This window comes from Daldinia caldariorum (genome assembly GCF_022478825.1).
Source record: "Daldinia caldariorum strain CBS 122874 unplaced genomic scaffold F4812scaffold_5, whole genome shotgun sequence".
Taxonomy (NCBI): Eukaryota; Fungi; Ascomycota; class Sordariomycetes; order Xylariales; family Hypoxylaceae; genus Daldinia; species Daldinia caldariorum.
Genome location: NW_025953041.1, coordinates 322,929 through 338,138, shown reverse-complemented (window position 1 = coordinate 338,138; position 15,210 = coordinate 322,929). Strand labels below are relative to the sequence as shown.

Genomic DNA, 15,210 nt, shown 5'->3' with positions numbered 1-15,210 from the left:
CGTTAATCGGGCCCCACAGTTTCCGGGCGCAGCGCCGTTTGACAGATAACCAACACTTTCTTTTTCTTTTCCCCTGATTTTAGTTTTAGTCCTCCGATATCTTTCCTTCCTTTGACTTGTCGAACAACCGCCCAACAAACACCAAGCAGACAACAGAATCGACATCTCCCCTCTAGACTTCTGTTCCTATCGCACGTTCGGATTCCCAAAGAAAAAGAAACAAAGAGGCCGTACAGCCAGCCATAATTATATCGCAAGCATGTCCGACAAGAAGAATGAAGACTACACCATTCGCATGCCCGACTCGGGTTTGCGAAGCCCTTATGGCGGAGAGAAGGATCCCTTCATCCCGGCCCGTCCTGCGCGCGCCGCTTCCCATCAGAACCTCTCTTCGCAGCTCGCAAAGATCGAGAACAACCCGGTTATATCTATTCTGGCCTACTGTCTCTCCTCCATTAGCATGACCATCGTTAACAAATACGTCGTGTCCGGATCCGAATGGAACTTGAACTTCTTCTACCTTGCAATCCAGGTACTACACGACCACATCCACGATATATAAGACTTTCGATTCTCTCTAACCATAGTCCTCTAGTCCATCGTGTGTATAGTAACCATCCAGGTCTGCAAGCAATTGGGTTTAATCAAGAACCTCGCGCCGTTCGAGGTAAACAAGGGAAAGCGATGTACGTGTTGATTCCTTTTTTTGTTGTTGTTAATTTTTTTCGTCGCTGCCTTGACACCCCCCTGTCTGCATAATCTAACACCGCCTTAGGGTTCCCCGTCTCCCTTCTCCTCGTCGGTATGATCTACACGGGCACCAAGTCGCTACAGTTCCTGTCCGTTCCCGTCTACACCATCTTCAAGAACTTGACCACTATTGTCATTGCGTATGGAGAGGTCCTATGGTTCGGAGGCAACGTCACTCCCTTGGCCCTTCTGTCGTTCGGTCTTATGGTCCTGAGTTCCGTTGTTGCGGCGTGGGCGGATACGCATAGTGCTAGTCAAGCTCCTGGTGCGGCTGAGGCTCTTGCGACCTTGAATGCTGGATACGCTTGGATGGGTCTGAACGTTTTCTGCACCGCCTCCTACCTTCTGAGCATGCGCAAGTTCATTAAGAACATGAACTTCAAGGACTGGGATAGTAAGTTTCCGATGCGCCGCCCACTTTCCTTGCGTTTGAATGATATGCTAACTATAGACAGCTATGTTCTACAACAACTTGCTCACCATTCCCGTTTTGATCGTTTGCTCTCTTATCGCCGAGGACTGGTCCAGCGACAACTTGGCCAGGAACTTCCCCCCCGAGTCCCGAAATGCTCTTTTCATTGGCATGATCTACTCCGGCATGGCTGCTATTTTCATCTCGTACTGCTCTGCGTGGTGCATCCGAGTTACGTCTTCCACCACTTACTCCATGGTTGGAGCTCTCAACAAGCTCCCAATCGCCATCAGTGGTCTTATCTTCTTCTCTGCGCCCGTCACCGTTGGCAGCGTTTCCGCCATTTTCATCGGTTTCGTCAGCGGTATCGTGTACACCTGGGCTAAGGTGCGACAGTCACAGGTGGCCAAGAACTCGCTGCCGACTACGCAGCCCACCATGAGCGCAAGCTCCCAGAGCAACCGCGACGCCAACTCATAGGTGAAAGTGTAACACTTTCCGCGAGCTTCGTGGCGGAGGTCCCTGGTACCGACAGCATGGCCACTTCGAGCCAGTACAATTCTGAACGGGGCGGCAGACCACTGCGAGACGGCCAAGCACCGAACTAATATCGCGCGCCCCGTGTCGGCCGACGTGACTGTATAATATCTATCCCATCCCCATCCCCCCATCCTCTTCGACTCGGTGGTGCCATGCGGATAGGCCGATGAATTTCTGGTATAGACTTTTTTTAACTTATAATGAGCAAACGGAGCTCTACGGATACGAAGAGGCAAAGTCATTTGATCATCAATCATCATGTTAATTTTTTGGGCGGCGCAAAAATAGTAATGAACAACCCCTTGATCTTCCTTCCTCCCCATCCCACAAACCTTTTTCGTTGCTACGTCACGTTTATTTTATTTTTTTTTTCTCGCAAATGGGGGGATAGGCATTGTTCACGTCGAGATGTGAGATGAAAGGGGGGATATTGCGTATACCTAATTCGCGATCCATCTAGATCTCGATGACTGGGTAGAAAAAAACTGCAATGCATCTTGTTTTGTTCGAGCCGGTCATACAGGGAAAGGGTGAAAAGGGCAGATGGGGGGGAAGAGGGAAGGGAGAGAGAGAGAGAAAGCAGGAGGGAGGAAGATTAGCATGTCACATACACCTACATATGCGTACGACTGTACGCGCTGGTCTGTCAATCTGAGCAGTCGTAATACACCAACTAAACTATTGGCTCTATTGCCTACCTATCAATCACATACTTGTCAACCCGTTCAGATGCTAGGTCTTGGTGTTTCTGTTGTGGGCATTCTCGGGGTACCCCGAGTCATGGATATGTTTAACGTATTCAAGTTACGACACAAATGACTCTCTTATTGACTACCTCTAAATCATCTCTTTCTTTGCTCACTCCGTGGTATCCTAGAAATCAAAATACAATCTGATGTTCCCTCCTACCCTATGCCTTAGTAGCCGTAGATTTTTTTTTTTTCTTAAACTGGTGTTATCCGTACCACCAAACCCTTCGTCAAACGTACGCCTTATTATCCTCTCTGCCTGATAGGCTATACTAATGGGCCGATCTTGACACTTCTTATTGATATCGAGCCGTCAGTTACCACCATACCTATCCCGCCGCCAGAGTACTCGTCGTCGCGTGCTGATAGTTCGGTTTTGCCGATCCGGGCATACAGCTGGTCGCCTGACGCCTTCATAGTTACGCTGTAGGATACATCGCGCTTCCAATCGAATTCCGTACTGGTTAGTTCAATGTGCTCTCCGTCTCGAGCTTTCACCAGGGCAATCCGATTCCTAACATTCCCAGTGTCGGCGTTGCCTTTATAAAAGAACAGCGCGTAGTATCTGTTCAGCCCTCGTACTCGCACAGCAACACCGGCTGGCTCTCCAAGGTTCACAGTGAAGTCTCTGAATGTAGCCCTATAATCTGTCCACTCACGCGTGCCGTAGGTTACAATACCTTCGCCTTCATCCTGAGCTACCAAGAATGTACCGCTAGAAATGTCGAATGTATCAGCGCCATTGACGAAGGATCTCTTGTAGAAGGTTCGCGGGCCGTCTCGGGAATTTCCTGGTTCAAGGACCAGAGCCGGAGCACCATCCCACCGAAGATAGTCTACCAATACGTCCTGGTAACATTTGACCCAAAGGCCCACAGCTTGAACTGGTCGGCAGCCCAAGCTTATCGGAACTCTCCACCGCAGGACCATAGGCCCATTCAAGTAACTACATTCCTCGCCCTCCAAAGTTTCAAGCTCATCCTTATGCGTATATGCTTTCAGCACTAATTTCGCCGTTAACATATTCTTATTTGTGAGTGTAGTAGCACGCTGCACGGATGCGCTAATGACTTGCCCCGGGTATAATAAAGGCGAGGCCGCCAGCTCGTATCCATCCACTTGGTCAATAGTTGGTGATATGAAAGTAGCTGTCATGACATATGTCCCGGATGTCCCGTAAATATTCCTGCTGATTTTTAAACCCGACTCACCCTCGAAAACTCCTTGATCAACAGTTGATTCCGACCAGCTAAAGCCATCCCTGGCGAAACTCGCGAAACCTTGGACGCTCCCTGGTAAGCTGAAGTGGAACTGTGCACCCTGTTTCGGGGACGTGAGAGCATCTTGTCCTACGAGCTTACGGCCCATGTTCACAATGTCGTATGCGATATTTGCGGCATTGTTGATGGAGTAGCCACCATCAGCGCTTGAGATCAAAGCGCGGTCAAATATTGGACCTCTCCAATCGTAACTATTTTCTTCGCCAGGTTTGTATTCTATGGCCGCTAGGCCATGCATAATAGCGACCAAGCATCCGATGTTGCCAGAGTTGCAATCCGTATCCCAGCCAGACGTGTTCACGATATGCATGGCTTCGGCAAAGTTGCTTCCTCCATATACCAACGACATGATCATAATGCCATGATTGGGCACCACATGGCATGACCCCGGGAATTTGTCGTATCCGTATTTTTTCTCGATCCTTTGCCGGGTGTACACCCAATCCTCATCATCCTGGCACCACTCACGTACGTCTCGAATTAGTGCGGCTATGAGCGAGTCCGAAGGTATAAAGCTAAGTCCGGTGTCTAGTAGATGATCCACGTTCTTAGATACGAATGCTTCCGCTTCCATAGCAGCCCATAGCTGCGCTGCGTACACAGCCTCTCCGTCATGGCTTACTGAGGCCGCCGCTCTTGCGAGTTTAGCAGCTAAGGCTGGATTTCCCGGCGCTGTCATGGCAAAGCCATCGATGAATATCTGAGCGCCAATCTGCTCAGCAATGGTACGGCCATTCGTCTGTATCGATCCGCTGTGCGGTGCTTTGATTCCCTTTCGTAGATTCAGAAAGGCCGTGTGCTCGGTCGACACACCGTTGCCACCCCACCAGAAGACTGTCCGGTTTTTGATGATATTGTTAAGCCATGTATTGCCGATCTGTTCAGCGGTAATAAGGTCTTCCTGCGCGAGCTCCGGAGTGCCAGAGGTTCCCGGAGTGCCTGGAGTACCTGGAGTACCTGGAGTACCTCGAATACTTGCAGTATCTGCAGTTTCAGAGGTTCTTGGAATTTCTGGGGATTCTGTTATATCCATCTTGTCTTCGCTTTCGCCGTGGTTCTCCTGTTCTGGAGTACAGTTGTGCTTAGGAGGGTAATGTTCCTCTAGCGCCCGTACGAATGTAAAAGTGCCAGATATGTCATCGTCTGTGACAACAAGGGGTACCTTGAGTTTCTCGTTGACATAATATCGGACATGTCCCAGCTCAGCGAGGATACGCTCATGTGTCCATCCTTCGAACGGTCGACCCATGTATACACCGATCAGCTTGCCAAGAACGCCAGCGTATACTCTTTCAAGGTAGTCTGGTGGAAGAGACTGCTTGGTCTCATCCTCCATTTTGGGTTTTTCTTCTTTTTGCTCCTCCATTGTTATTAACTTGTTAAGAAAATGGAAGAGAGGAGTGAGTAGAAGGAGAAATGAAGCAGAAGAGGAGTAAGGAAGAGGGGAAGGAAATTTGAAGGAGAGATTAAGTAAGAAGAAAAAGGAGGAAAGAAAAGAGATAACTTAAATATGAAATCAGGGCAGGTACGTGCAGTTTAGGTTTACCGCGTAGCTTAACGCGTAGATGCCTATAGTATATAGGTACCCAGTAAAATACTACCTCGTTTACCCCCGAGGTCCCGTGCTCTCGTTACACGAGTTAGGCATCTATCCAGCTATTGTGGAAGTAACGACGTGATATATCATACCTAATATCGATTTGAGATTCGTTTTAAGCCGAAGTTTAAACTGGTTAAGCGGAAGTAGTTATTGACTGTGGTATACAAATGACGTCGTCAGGTACATTACCTACCTACCTAGGTACCTTACGTGCTATGTAATTGGAAGTCTCCAAGCTTCAGCACATCACATCTGATACGGTGAGCGACTGGGAAGGGAATTCGAATAAAAACAACTATTTTGTGTAAATCCATGCTACCTTAACAGATCTACCGCCAAGTGCACTTAGCTGTACCAGAAACCCCCAAAACGCCGTTGATGCATGCCCGTCGATATAAGCCCCATGGATCCTTTTGCTCTTCTCGCTCTCGCCTTTGGTCCATGCACGCGCATTATCATGTCTAATTTTAATGGGTATCCATTGGTAATCATCATGTCTCACACAATACGCTATCTTGCGACGGCTGCATTGAGTACCTGCGTGCGGAAGAAGCCCCCCTTAGTTCGCTCGATGACTTGCTGATAAACAGAGCTCGGCGGGTGATTCATAACGACGGTGCCCTCCTTATAGTCAATCTTGGCATCGACTCTGGTATCGCGGATCAGGTTCACGATCCACTTCTCGCCCTCATCCTCGCCGAGACCGAGACGGGCACTCAAGTCCTTGATATCGATACGAGCGTGAATCTTGCAGTAGCTCTCCGAGATAAGATGTCGTGCAGCGTCGACAAAGACATCGGCGGTCGAGAAAAGGAAGAAGTCAGACCGGAGGATCTCCTCAGCAAGCGAAAGCTGCCGTTGCGCTTCCTCGAAATCGAAATCGATGTAAAGCGCTCGCACAAAGTCGGTCACAGGATCGCTGTACTCATAGGCCTCTTGCTTAACGATACGAATGATATCCTTCAGCTGCTTCTGGTACTGGCCAGAGTTCCTTGCTCGACTGCGGCCTGTGATAACGGCGGCGGTGAGGTAACGAAGAATCCAAGGGCAGCTGGTCTGGATGGTGTTGATGTAAGCGGGGCTGAAGAAAAGATCCAGGATCGTGTCACGAGTGTGGTCGTCGTTGAAAAGAGGGAACAATGCCCAGTGGATAAGCCAGGTACGTTGGCTCAATTGGGCTAAGGGGTTGTTAAAGAGCTTCGTGTCGATGTTCTCCTTAACCTTGTTTAGTTCCTCCACGCTACCTTCCCAGTTCGTGGTCAGAATTTCGGATGCAAACTTTCCCCAAGTTGCAGCAGCAACCTTGTCATTATCGGTAGAAAGAACACGGAACTGGTATAAGAGGTCGGCGGCGGCAGCGTAGTTGCCACAGCTGTACTGGAAGTTACCAAAGTCATAGAGCGCGTTGACCATCTCGATGGTGACCTAATAGGAATTAGAACCGGGGTAGGAATTGATATTAAAGCAAGGGGGGCGGTGGGGATAGTGATGCATACATCGTGATCGTTTTTCAAGAACTCAAGGTTAGCAACCTTGTCGCTGCGCAGATTCCCAACAACATCTTCGCGGCCCAGCAAATCAACAAGCTTGCTGGTGCTCTCCTCAAATTGTTCCAGGCGCGAGATAACTTTCTGTCGCTTATCGTTAAACTCTGCCGGTGGTTGGTCCAGACCTTCGAGTTCTGCCTTCAAATTTCCGACGAAATCGGTCATATTGGTGGTTTTAAGAAGTTCATATTTGGCCTTGGTGATAGCGAGGACTGCAGCATCGTCGGCGTCTTCAGGGAGTTGACCAGCTGCGAACTCGAGGAGGGGAAACACAAGATGACGGTCGAGGTGCCCAATAAGCTTGGGTAGGAGATCGTATTCAGCCATATTGACTGCTTGTAATATCGACCTATTATTATATTGAAATGTTAAGGACGAAAAAAACAAAACAAAAAAAAAACCGTTGTCGCGCGACGGTTTTCGTAGTTGGTGGTGGTGCTGAGTGCGAAATATTCAACCCCGAAAGATTGAAGGCTGATAAAATTGTTTGGAGGGGCAGTAAAGTTATTCCCTGAATTGCCCGGGACCGCATGTGGTTGGGTTGGTTTGACGAGGGCTAATTGTTAGGTTGTGGGACACGCTCCAGTACCATTATCGATAATAGAGCACATTAACAACAAGCTGCAGAAAAAGTGGTACGCATAGCTTTGTACCTAGCACTCTCCGAAATTTAACCGAAGCTCCCCATGCCATGCTGCCAGGTCTGCTAATAGGTACAGTGTCTCCTTCATCTTACACGGTCCTAGATCGTTGCAATCACTGATATCACTAAAAAAAGTTCAAAGTTCAAGTGCTTTTTGCGATCCACGACTTGACTTCAGCTGGTTACAATTTTCTGTACAAGCTTGCAAGGCACTTCCCTCAACTACGCTACAAAGTCATGTTATTGGCTAGACCTCTACGGCGGCTTGCCGCCCCTTCTACCTTCTTATTAACGTCTTCGACACGGTTCGCCTTACCCATTCGTACACGATGTCTCTCGATGTCGGTTCCAACTTCATCTGACGAATCAGCGATTTCTTCCGAATCCATTCCCTCCGAATCCATTCCCTCTGAACCAGCAGAACCTGCCTCCTTTAATGCACAAACAAAAAAGGAGGAACCTAATAAGAAGGCGCAATTGCCATACTTTGTCGCTAGGAATAGCCTCAACAATCTGGGCGTATATCACAAGGAGAAGCGGGGTGGAAACCTAAGGCTCACGTTGGTGAAGGGCGGAGAAGGAAATTTAATGGCTTTGAAGCAGGACATAAAGGATGCATTGCAGCTTAATGATAATGAAATATCTGTCAATAATGTCACTAGGCAAATAGTCATAAGGGTGAGTTTGGATGATATCGAGTCCATCATCTCATTTTATACTAACAGGTCTTCTTACTAGGGACATAAGAAGTTGCAGGTTTTCAATTTCCTTCATACCATGGGCTTCTGAGGGACCCGAGCGAGTGGCAATTAAATTTCCAGAGCAGCAATGATGCCCATCTCCCTACTCGTACGGTCATATCCGAAGAAATTAGGATGAGGTAGTGATGAAGGGGCCTGTATGAATATACAAGCAGGGAAAGGAAGCAGACAAGCAGACACACGTCTGTCTCAAAAGCGATAGGTCAAGTTAAGACTGCCCCTATCTTGGGATATTGGTTATATAGAATTCCGAAAAGTCAACTTCTACCTGCAGATGTATATATATGTACAAAAAAAACAAAAACACCACGCGTGCTATCAGATGGGAACTACCTAACCTAAGATATACCGTGGATATATAAATTTAAATAAAATTCAAGTCAACTTAGTCCCCATCTCCTCACATTTCCTTAATTTTTCGGTACTGAATACTCTCTGGGCCCTTCGGTACAATATAGCACCACGATAGAAGTATTACTGAGCCCCAGATCCTGCTTCGCATCCGTACACGCTCTCCTAAGCGCAGCTAAAGTGGCAGCACCGCAAGGTCCGGCAAGTATGTCACGGGCTTTCAGTTCCTGCACTGCATTATGTGCCTCCAGGTCCGTTACCACGATGCTCGCGTCTACGCCGTCTCTGAGTACCGGCCATGCAGTGGTAGATAGCGTGCCACAGTTCATCCCGCACATAATAGTGTCTCCCGTCTGAACCGTAACACTCTTGCCTACTTTGAGCGACTCCAGAAGGCAAGCCGCAGTTGTGGGTTCGACAGAAATGACCTTTGCCGAGCCGAATTTCTTCCTCCAAGAAGCGCTTTTGAAGTGTGCCGCAACGGCCTCCCCTATGGATCCAGCGCCAACAGGTACAATCGCATGAGTAGCCGGCTTCCCGCCCGTCAACTCCAGAACCTGACGATCGGACTCCGCAAGCATCGTGCTGTACCCCTGAACAAAGTACTCCGGGACGACGTCGAATCCTTCCACGCTGGCATCCAGAATTAAAATCGCTTTGTCGTTAGACTCGGCGTCCCGCCGCGCTACGGGTACCACGTCGTCGTAAAACCCGTCCACCTCGACAACCTCGGCGCCCTCGCTCCGGATCTTGTTCCGGGTCTGCTCGTCCATGTACTTCGGCACGAACACCCTGGTGGGGATCCCCATGATCTTCGCGGCCATCCGCGACACGGCCCGCCCGCAATTCCCCTCCGTGAGCGTCACCACCCGGACCCCGGCTTCGCGGGCCTTGGCGCCCACGTCCGCGAGGGGCGTGCTCCCGTCCGATACCGAGAGCCCCAGGTGCGATCCCACCGCGCGGTATACGGCCCACGACGCGCCTAGGATCTTGAACGCTGGCAGGCCGAATCGGTTGGATTCGTCCTTCAATAGCACGGCTCCGAGCCCCAGTTCCGCCGCTAGGTCCGGCAGAGAATGCAGGCGCGTCTCGTTGTAGTCTGGCAACGCCTTGTGGAAAGCGTGGATTATTCCCTCTTGGCTTGCGCTCTGCGCGCCGGCGGGGTCGTATACCCATTCGTGCGCCGATGGATTTAGATGAACGAACGGCGACATGATGAACTTCCAAATATAATTTTTTTTTTCCTGATCTCTGATTCCTACAATAACGACGCAAGTCTTACATATTTAAAAATTCGAGACAATAGGTCTCTTTTATTCTCACTTTTACACCTTCGCTTGGTTTTCTAATGAGGTAACAACAATTCGGTTATTTCATAGAACTAGATGGACCCACGCCGACGTCGGATTCCCACGCGGCCCTCTAGCCCTCCTAGATATGCGGAACACCGGCAATACATTGTCGGATGTCGTATTAGTGGGGATAACATACTCGCCACTGTTCTTCCGTCCGAATAACCACATCGTCACTCCGGCCAAACATAACATATCCGTCGTCGCATGGGCGCATATATGTATATATCTTGCAGAGTAATTATAGGTTCATAGTTGTATTTTTACCTCAAATAAATGGGCATTAAATCAATTTTACCTGACTGTTAAATATTGTTAATGATTAATTGATTTTTTGAACCGCCAGCCCATAAAGCTTACCCCTTTTCTCAGGGGCAATATTCTTCAATACCGGTCCAATTAGGAACCAGTCCGACACGACAATGGAGAATTAGTAGAATAAGTATAATAGAATTGAGTTGGTTAGAATAGCCTTGAAATGAACTGCCAACTCAAAACAAGGGAAGAATGGTTTAATTAGTTGAAGAAGTTTATCCAACGACTTCAAATTGAAATACTACTGGCTCTTGTCTATTACCCAGGGGAGCGTGGTTTGGTTTCAAGGAGTGGACTAGCCCAAAGGTTGGTCGTAGGAGTATACGAGTAGAAAACTAGCGATAATTGTAGTATTGGAATCATGGAATGTAGTTTCACGAATTTAAAGAAAGGGGCTAGTGTAGGGATAATGGATGCTCCCGTCATGCAAGCCTACGATCTGGTAGTTATCCTTGTCCAGATATAAATCGAGTAGGAAAATAAAACTGTCTACCTCCCTGGTACCGAATCATCCAGGATATGATGTGTGGCTGCTTGACTTTTGGGTAATATCACATGCCTCGTGGTATCATCTGAAAGACACCAACTTACGTAGTAACTTCGTAGTCAATGCCTACGACTTACACATTATACTTGTACGTGGGATATTGTCAAATAATCCATCTCATTGGTAACAATTCAAACCTGTCAACGTCAAAAGCATGTTTCTTCAAACACGCCAAATGATGCCAAAGAAACCATGCCATGGTAACTATCCAGCGATGGTGTTTAAACTGAATGACTTATATGACTGTCCCTATGTTAAGAAGGCAGGGCACCATGAAGCAGAACGCAGTAAGCTCCGAGTTGTAGGTTATATGACACATTCGATGCCTTTGATAGTGACCATACGTAACTGAACAGTTGGGTGCTTTTGAGCAAGCTCTTCAATACATATACATGCTCCGAGTCTTCCTGACCTTCCTCTGTCTTTATTATCTTTGAACCTATCTCAACTCACTCCGAACCCTCAACTAACCTTGACCATCGACTTTCTTAGAACCCTAACCTCACTTTTCAAGCCAGCTAGCTTAGAGCACAAAGCAAATCCTACCACCCAAAATGCGTATGCCCTAATATAAACATATATGCTAGGAAGCCTGAAGCCTCTATACTAATAATCACTGTATAGCGTCCCATAGCCACGGCAAAAAGTCCAAGAGATCTTCCCAGGACAAAGATTGGGGAGACATGTTCCTGGAGCGCCACGGAGTATACCGGGACCGTCCGCACGTTGTTTACCAGCATGGATACGGCAGTGGTGCGAGACCATCAAGATCACAAGATCATTCCTATGCAGCAAGCCACTATTACGATCATTATGGAGACTCTGGAGACGTGGGCGATTCGCAGCAAGAACCAGTCAACCCTGCCACGCCGGTTGCCCCAGCTAAATCACTGCCTCCAGCCCCAGCAACCCCAACTAAACGAACCGCATCCAAAGAGCCACCTACTGATTCGCAGTCTGTGCAGATGGACGATAAGCCTGAATTTACTGCTCAGCCTGGAAACCGTATTTTTGTCCAACCAGTATCCGGGGGTAGATCGGTACGCGTAAGAGAAGCAACTGGATATACGACGAACGGGGTTGCGCACCAAGCAGGCAACTTTTACCCACCCAGCATGAACCCATTTGCATCTCATAGACCGCCGGCAGGTACTAATCAAGGACAAGCAAGCGACAATGACCCTAACCAAGCAGCGCACCACCAGGCAGACGGGTATGGTGGGGGACTGTCTTGGGGCGCACCTGACCCTTATGGGAGGCAATATCTTCAGTACGCTGACAACAAGGACCACAAGCACCATGGGAGCCACCACCACAATCGTCATCACCGCCGCCACTGAGTGAATTCTCGGGGTTTATTCTTGCGCACAGTTTTAGGGATTAGTTCTTCATCATTTTTCCGCTTGTGATTAACTTGTCAAGATTTAAATATCTGTTAACGCCTTCAATGGCTCGGGCCATACCAAAAAAGAAAAAAAGAAAAGAAGAAAGTCAAAACGAAAAAAGGTACTCCATAACTTAGTATAATTCTCAATATATTCAACCAAATACATATTAACCAGGTTGAATTATATTTCATTAGAGATATAGTTTGTGAATTGTCTCGTTTTAACTTTAGCTATCTAATTCCCTCTTCAAAGACCTGTTCTTTTACTCTGGAAAATTCTTGTCACTATAATATCCACATCCAAGCACCAAACATGCCTATTACGCAAAATAAATAAGTGGATATTTAGATACTATAGCAGAGAGTTTGGTAATGTGATTCTGTACTTCCCTTGGTTTCTTACACATGCCGTAGAGTTAATAATAGTTGGTTACATATGAAATTCAGATTTACAGGTCTACTTCTGCTTTGTCCTGTCGAATACATGCCCCTGAGAAACAAGTTACCATAACCCTAGGAGTAAATCATGAGCTACACTACGTATTCAGCGATTCGAATTGTAATAGTATGTGACTCTACAGTTGTTCTCCTATACGGCCCTTTAGTATTTATAGCATGGCGGTAAGCCTTCTCTCTCTGCTTGTTTCTGCACCATACTCCTCTCAACCAGGCTCATCTCTACAATATCAGACCAGATCATATCATCCTATTACCTGTCATATCCAATCAACAAATATGTGTAAGTTCCCATACCATCCGCCAACTATCTTGGAGAGTTCTAGGCTTTGGTGCTAACAAAAAGCATTTAGCTTCCCACGGCAAAAGTAGTAAGAAACCCAAGTACGATGCCTCCAAAAAAGACAAATGGGAAGGTGGCTACATCTCCCGTCGGCCATCGACCGAAGCGAAGTAGAAATCAAGCGCAAAGGTGCCCATTCGAAGTCATCGAAGTCCCGAGGCCGTTCCCCAGAGGGTTCCAGTAGAGCCAGTGGAAGTCGTTATGAGAATAACGATGTAAGCTATTATGACGATGATCGCAGAAGTCACCACAGCAGCCACCACAGCAGCCATAAGAGCAGTCATTATGGTAGCCGCGATAGTAGCCCCCAGGGAAGCCAGTACAGCCGCCAGAGCCGAAGCCAGCGCGGGAGCGGTTACGAGAGCGACTACGAAAGCTCTCATGGCAGACAAACTCCGCGCCCGCGGCCGGCCATGCGGACCCAATCGCCTATCCCTGAAGAGCCCAGGGTAGTTACGGTTGAGCCGCCAACTTCCCAACGTCAACGCGCTGGACCAAGAATTATGGAGGTCCCCACGGCGGGAGGACCGCTGCGAGTCGCGGTTGGAAGTGGTTATACATCATATGGCGTCGCACATGAAGCCGATGCCTACCGGAACCCCAGCGGGAATCCATATGCCAACCAGTACCAAGCGCCTGGCAATAACCAAGGCAACCAGATGAATCAATACTATGATGGACAATGGTTCTAGGCTGGCAGATGCCTACCACCTTAATCTGAAGTCAGATCGATCTATGAGATCATCTAACGGCGAGTAAGACGATGGGCGCCGTAGGGGGTAAACATCTTGGTTATCGTCACCGTCACCACCATCATCATAAAAGTCGGAAATAATATGGTCCATCAGATTCATCTGCTGTCCGGAGTTAAGGGGTGGTCATTTCTCCTTATTGAGTCTTGGTTATTTTTTATTTATTTGGGAGCTCAGGAGTTAGAGCTCGCGCGGCAGGAAGCAGTATTAGCTCGCTGCGTTGCACACACATACTTTAGTCTATAGCTGAATTGCTAAGCAGTATCCTTATCCAACAAAGTGCCCCATTGGTATAAATATTGATTGTGACTGTGGTATCTTTGCATAAATGCCGACTATGGTACCTAAGAATTGTAACTCTTTAAGCCTGTCTTCCGTCGTGCTTTATTTGGAAGGTGTAACCTCTTGAACTACTCGTTTTCAATATGTTCAACTCGAAATGGATACTCATCCTGGAGGATCCCTGTATGTGGCCAGTTGATCCTAAGTAAGAAATCAGGACAACAAACCTGTTTCATCGGCTCGAAAAGTGGAATCTCAAAATCGGAGGGCAATGACTGATGCCAAGTTAAGTTGTTCGGCGGGGTGTTAGACTGTGCAATAAGTGTTACGACCAAAGTGTGCAGCGACTTCAACTCTCCCATCGTGTTCCAGGTACATTGCCACGGCGTGTCGCCGGACGCGTATTCCTGATCCCAGCCTGGCCAACTCCTGCTAAAGGCGTTGTTGAAATATAGACTTATCATGTCATCGTGGACGAAGAGAGCCAAGGTCAATCGAACATGGTGTAACATGTTGGCGTGGTGAGGAATTATCGCCCGAGGAAATACGATAAATGAAAATATACCGTTGAAACGGAAAGTGTGCCTCCTGTAAAGGATATCAACCGCTTCTAAATATCTATCTACTGTTAGCCTTCTGTGAATACGAACAGGGCCTTGGGTGCATACATGGCGGAGCAAACAGATAGTATGGCACGGCCGCGGCGCTTATTAGTAGGCGATAATTTCGCTATAGAAGAGCCTGCGGGCCAGTCCATGCCGGGTGGTCGATCGAACGGTAGGTCGATACAGTGTTCGTGGCCATCAGAGCCCGTAGCGGGGTCATGGGCACAAGGCACGGTGACTAGCTTTTGGTTGTGGATGAGAATATGAAGGTCCGTGGATCCGAAGACGTATTCATAAATCATCAGACGTATTTCTGGGGCCAACGCTGTCAGAAACAGCGAGTCGGGCTGAGGTGTGGGTTTGAGAGTGGAAGTTAATGCTGGTGGTAGAGTGCTTGGTGTAGGCCAAGGTCCATGCTCAACTTGGGTCATAATTCAAGAGAAGAGGGGTTTCGCGATCTTGATAGGGCTGCTTGAATAAAGTCGCGATCGTGTGAACAGTCTCAAAGAGAGATTATAGGGAAGTGGTTCAACTCTTA

General features: G+C 48.0%; 8 protein-coding genes across 8 annotated transcripts; 3 read left to right on the top strand and 5 right to left on the bottom strand.

The window, feature by feature from the left end:
* Window positions 1-133: 133 nt before the first annotated feature.
* Window positions 134-1,917, top strand: F4812DRAFT_320864 (UDP-galactose transporter). The gene is made up of 4 exons (XM_047931452.1): window positions 134-532; window positions 596-686; window positions 776-1,144; window positions 1,206-1,917. The coding sequence occupies exons 1-4, from the start codon at window positions 260-262 to the stop codon at window positions 1,640-1,642; spliced, it is 1,170 nt and encodes a 389-aa protein (XP_047791487.1). The 5' UTR covers window positions 134-259; the 3' UTR covers window positions 1,643-1,917.
* Window positions 1,918-2,522: 605 nt separating this feature from the next.
* Window positions 2,523-5,312, bottom strand: F4812DRAFT_422213 (ADP-ribosylglycohydrolase). Its single transcript, XM_047933639.1, has one exon. The coding sequence runs from the start codon at window positions 5,095-5,097 to the stop codon at window positions 2,719-2,721; it is 2,379 nt and encodes a 792-aa protein (XP_047791486.1). The 5' UTR covers window positions 5,098-5,312; the 3' UTR covers window positions 2,523-2,718.
* A 93-nt stretch (window positions 5,313-5,405) lies between these two features.
* F4812DRAFT_422212 (putative eukaryotic translation initiation factor 3 subunit 6) lies at window positions 5,406-7,515 on the bottom strand. The gene is made up of 2 exons (XM_047933638.1): window positions 6,828-7,515; window positions 5,406-6,756 (listed from the first exon to the last, which is right to left on the bottom strand). Exons 1-2 carry the CDS (start codon window positions 7,203-7,205, stop codon window positions 5,842-5,844), a joined length of 1,293 nt encoding a protein of 430 aa, XP_047791485.1. The 5' UTR covers window positions 7,206-7,515; the 3' UTR covers window positions 5,406-5,841.
* A 345-nt stretch (window positions 7,516-7,860) lies between these two features.
* On the top strand, window positions 7,861-8,310 carry F4812DRAFT_457712 (mitochondrial large subunit ribosomal protein-domain-containing protein; the record flags this gene model as incomplete). Its single annotated transcript, XM_047937221.1, has 2 exons — window positions 7,861-8,199; window positions 8,260-8,310. The coding sequence occupies 2 exons, from the start codon at window positions 7,861-7,863 to the stop codon at window positions 8,308-8,310; spliced, it is 390 nt and encodes a 129-aa protein (XP_047791484.1).
* F4812DRAFT_320842 (pyridoxal-phosphate dependent enzyme family) lies at window positions 8,296-9,931 on the bottom strand. The gene has a single exon (XM_047931451.1). It carries the CDS (start codon window positions 9,845-9,847, stop codon window positions 8,693-8,695), a length of 1,155 nt encoding a protein of 384 aa, XP_047791483.1. The 5' UTR covers window positions 9,848-9,931; the 3' UTR covers window positions 8,296-8,692.
* Window positions 9,932-11,061: 1,130 nt separating this feature from the next.
* F4812DRAFT_457710 (uncharacterized protein) lies at window positions 11,062-12,187 on the top strand (the record flags this gene model as incomplete). The annotated part of the gene is made up of 2 exons (XM_047937220.1): window positions 11,062-11,134; window positions 11,472-12,187. The coding sequence occupies 2 exons, from the start codon at window positions 11,062-11,064 to the stop codon at window positions 12,185-12,187; spliced, it is 789 nt and encodes a 262-aa protein (XP_047791482.1).
* Window positions 12,188-13,153: 966 nt separating this feature from the next.
* Window positions 13,154-13,569, bottom strand: F4812DRAFT_422209 (uncharacterized protein). The gene has a single exon (XM_047933637.1). The coding sequence runs from the start codon at window positions 13,414-13,416 to the stop codon at window positions 13,177-13,179; it is 240 nt and encodes a 79-aa protein (XP_047791481.1). The 5' UTR covers window positions 13,417-13,569; the 3' UTR covers window positions 13,154-13,176.
* A 626-nt stretch (window positions 13,570-14,195) lies between these two features.
* On the bottom strand, window positions 14,196-15,103 carry F4812DRAFT_457708 (uncharacterized protein; the record flags this gene model as incomplete). Its single annotated transcript, XM_047937219.1, has 2 exons — window positions 14,196-14,685; window positions 14,736-15,103. 2 exons carry the CDS (start codon window positions 15,101-15,103, stop codon window positions 14,196-14,198), a joined length of 858 nt encoding a protein of 285 aa, XP_047791480.1.
* Window positions 15,104-15,210: the final 107 nt, after the last annotated feature.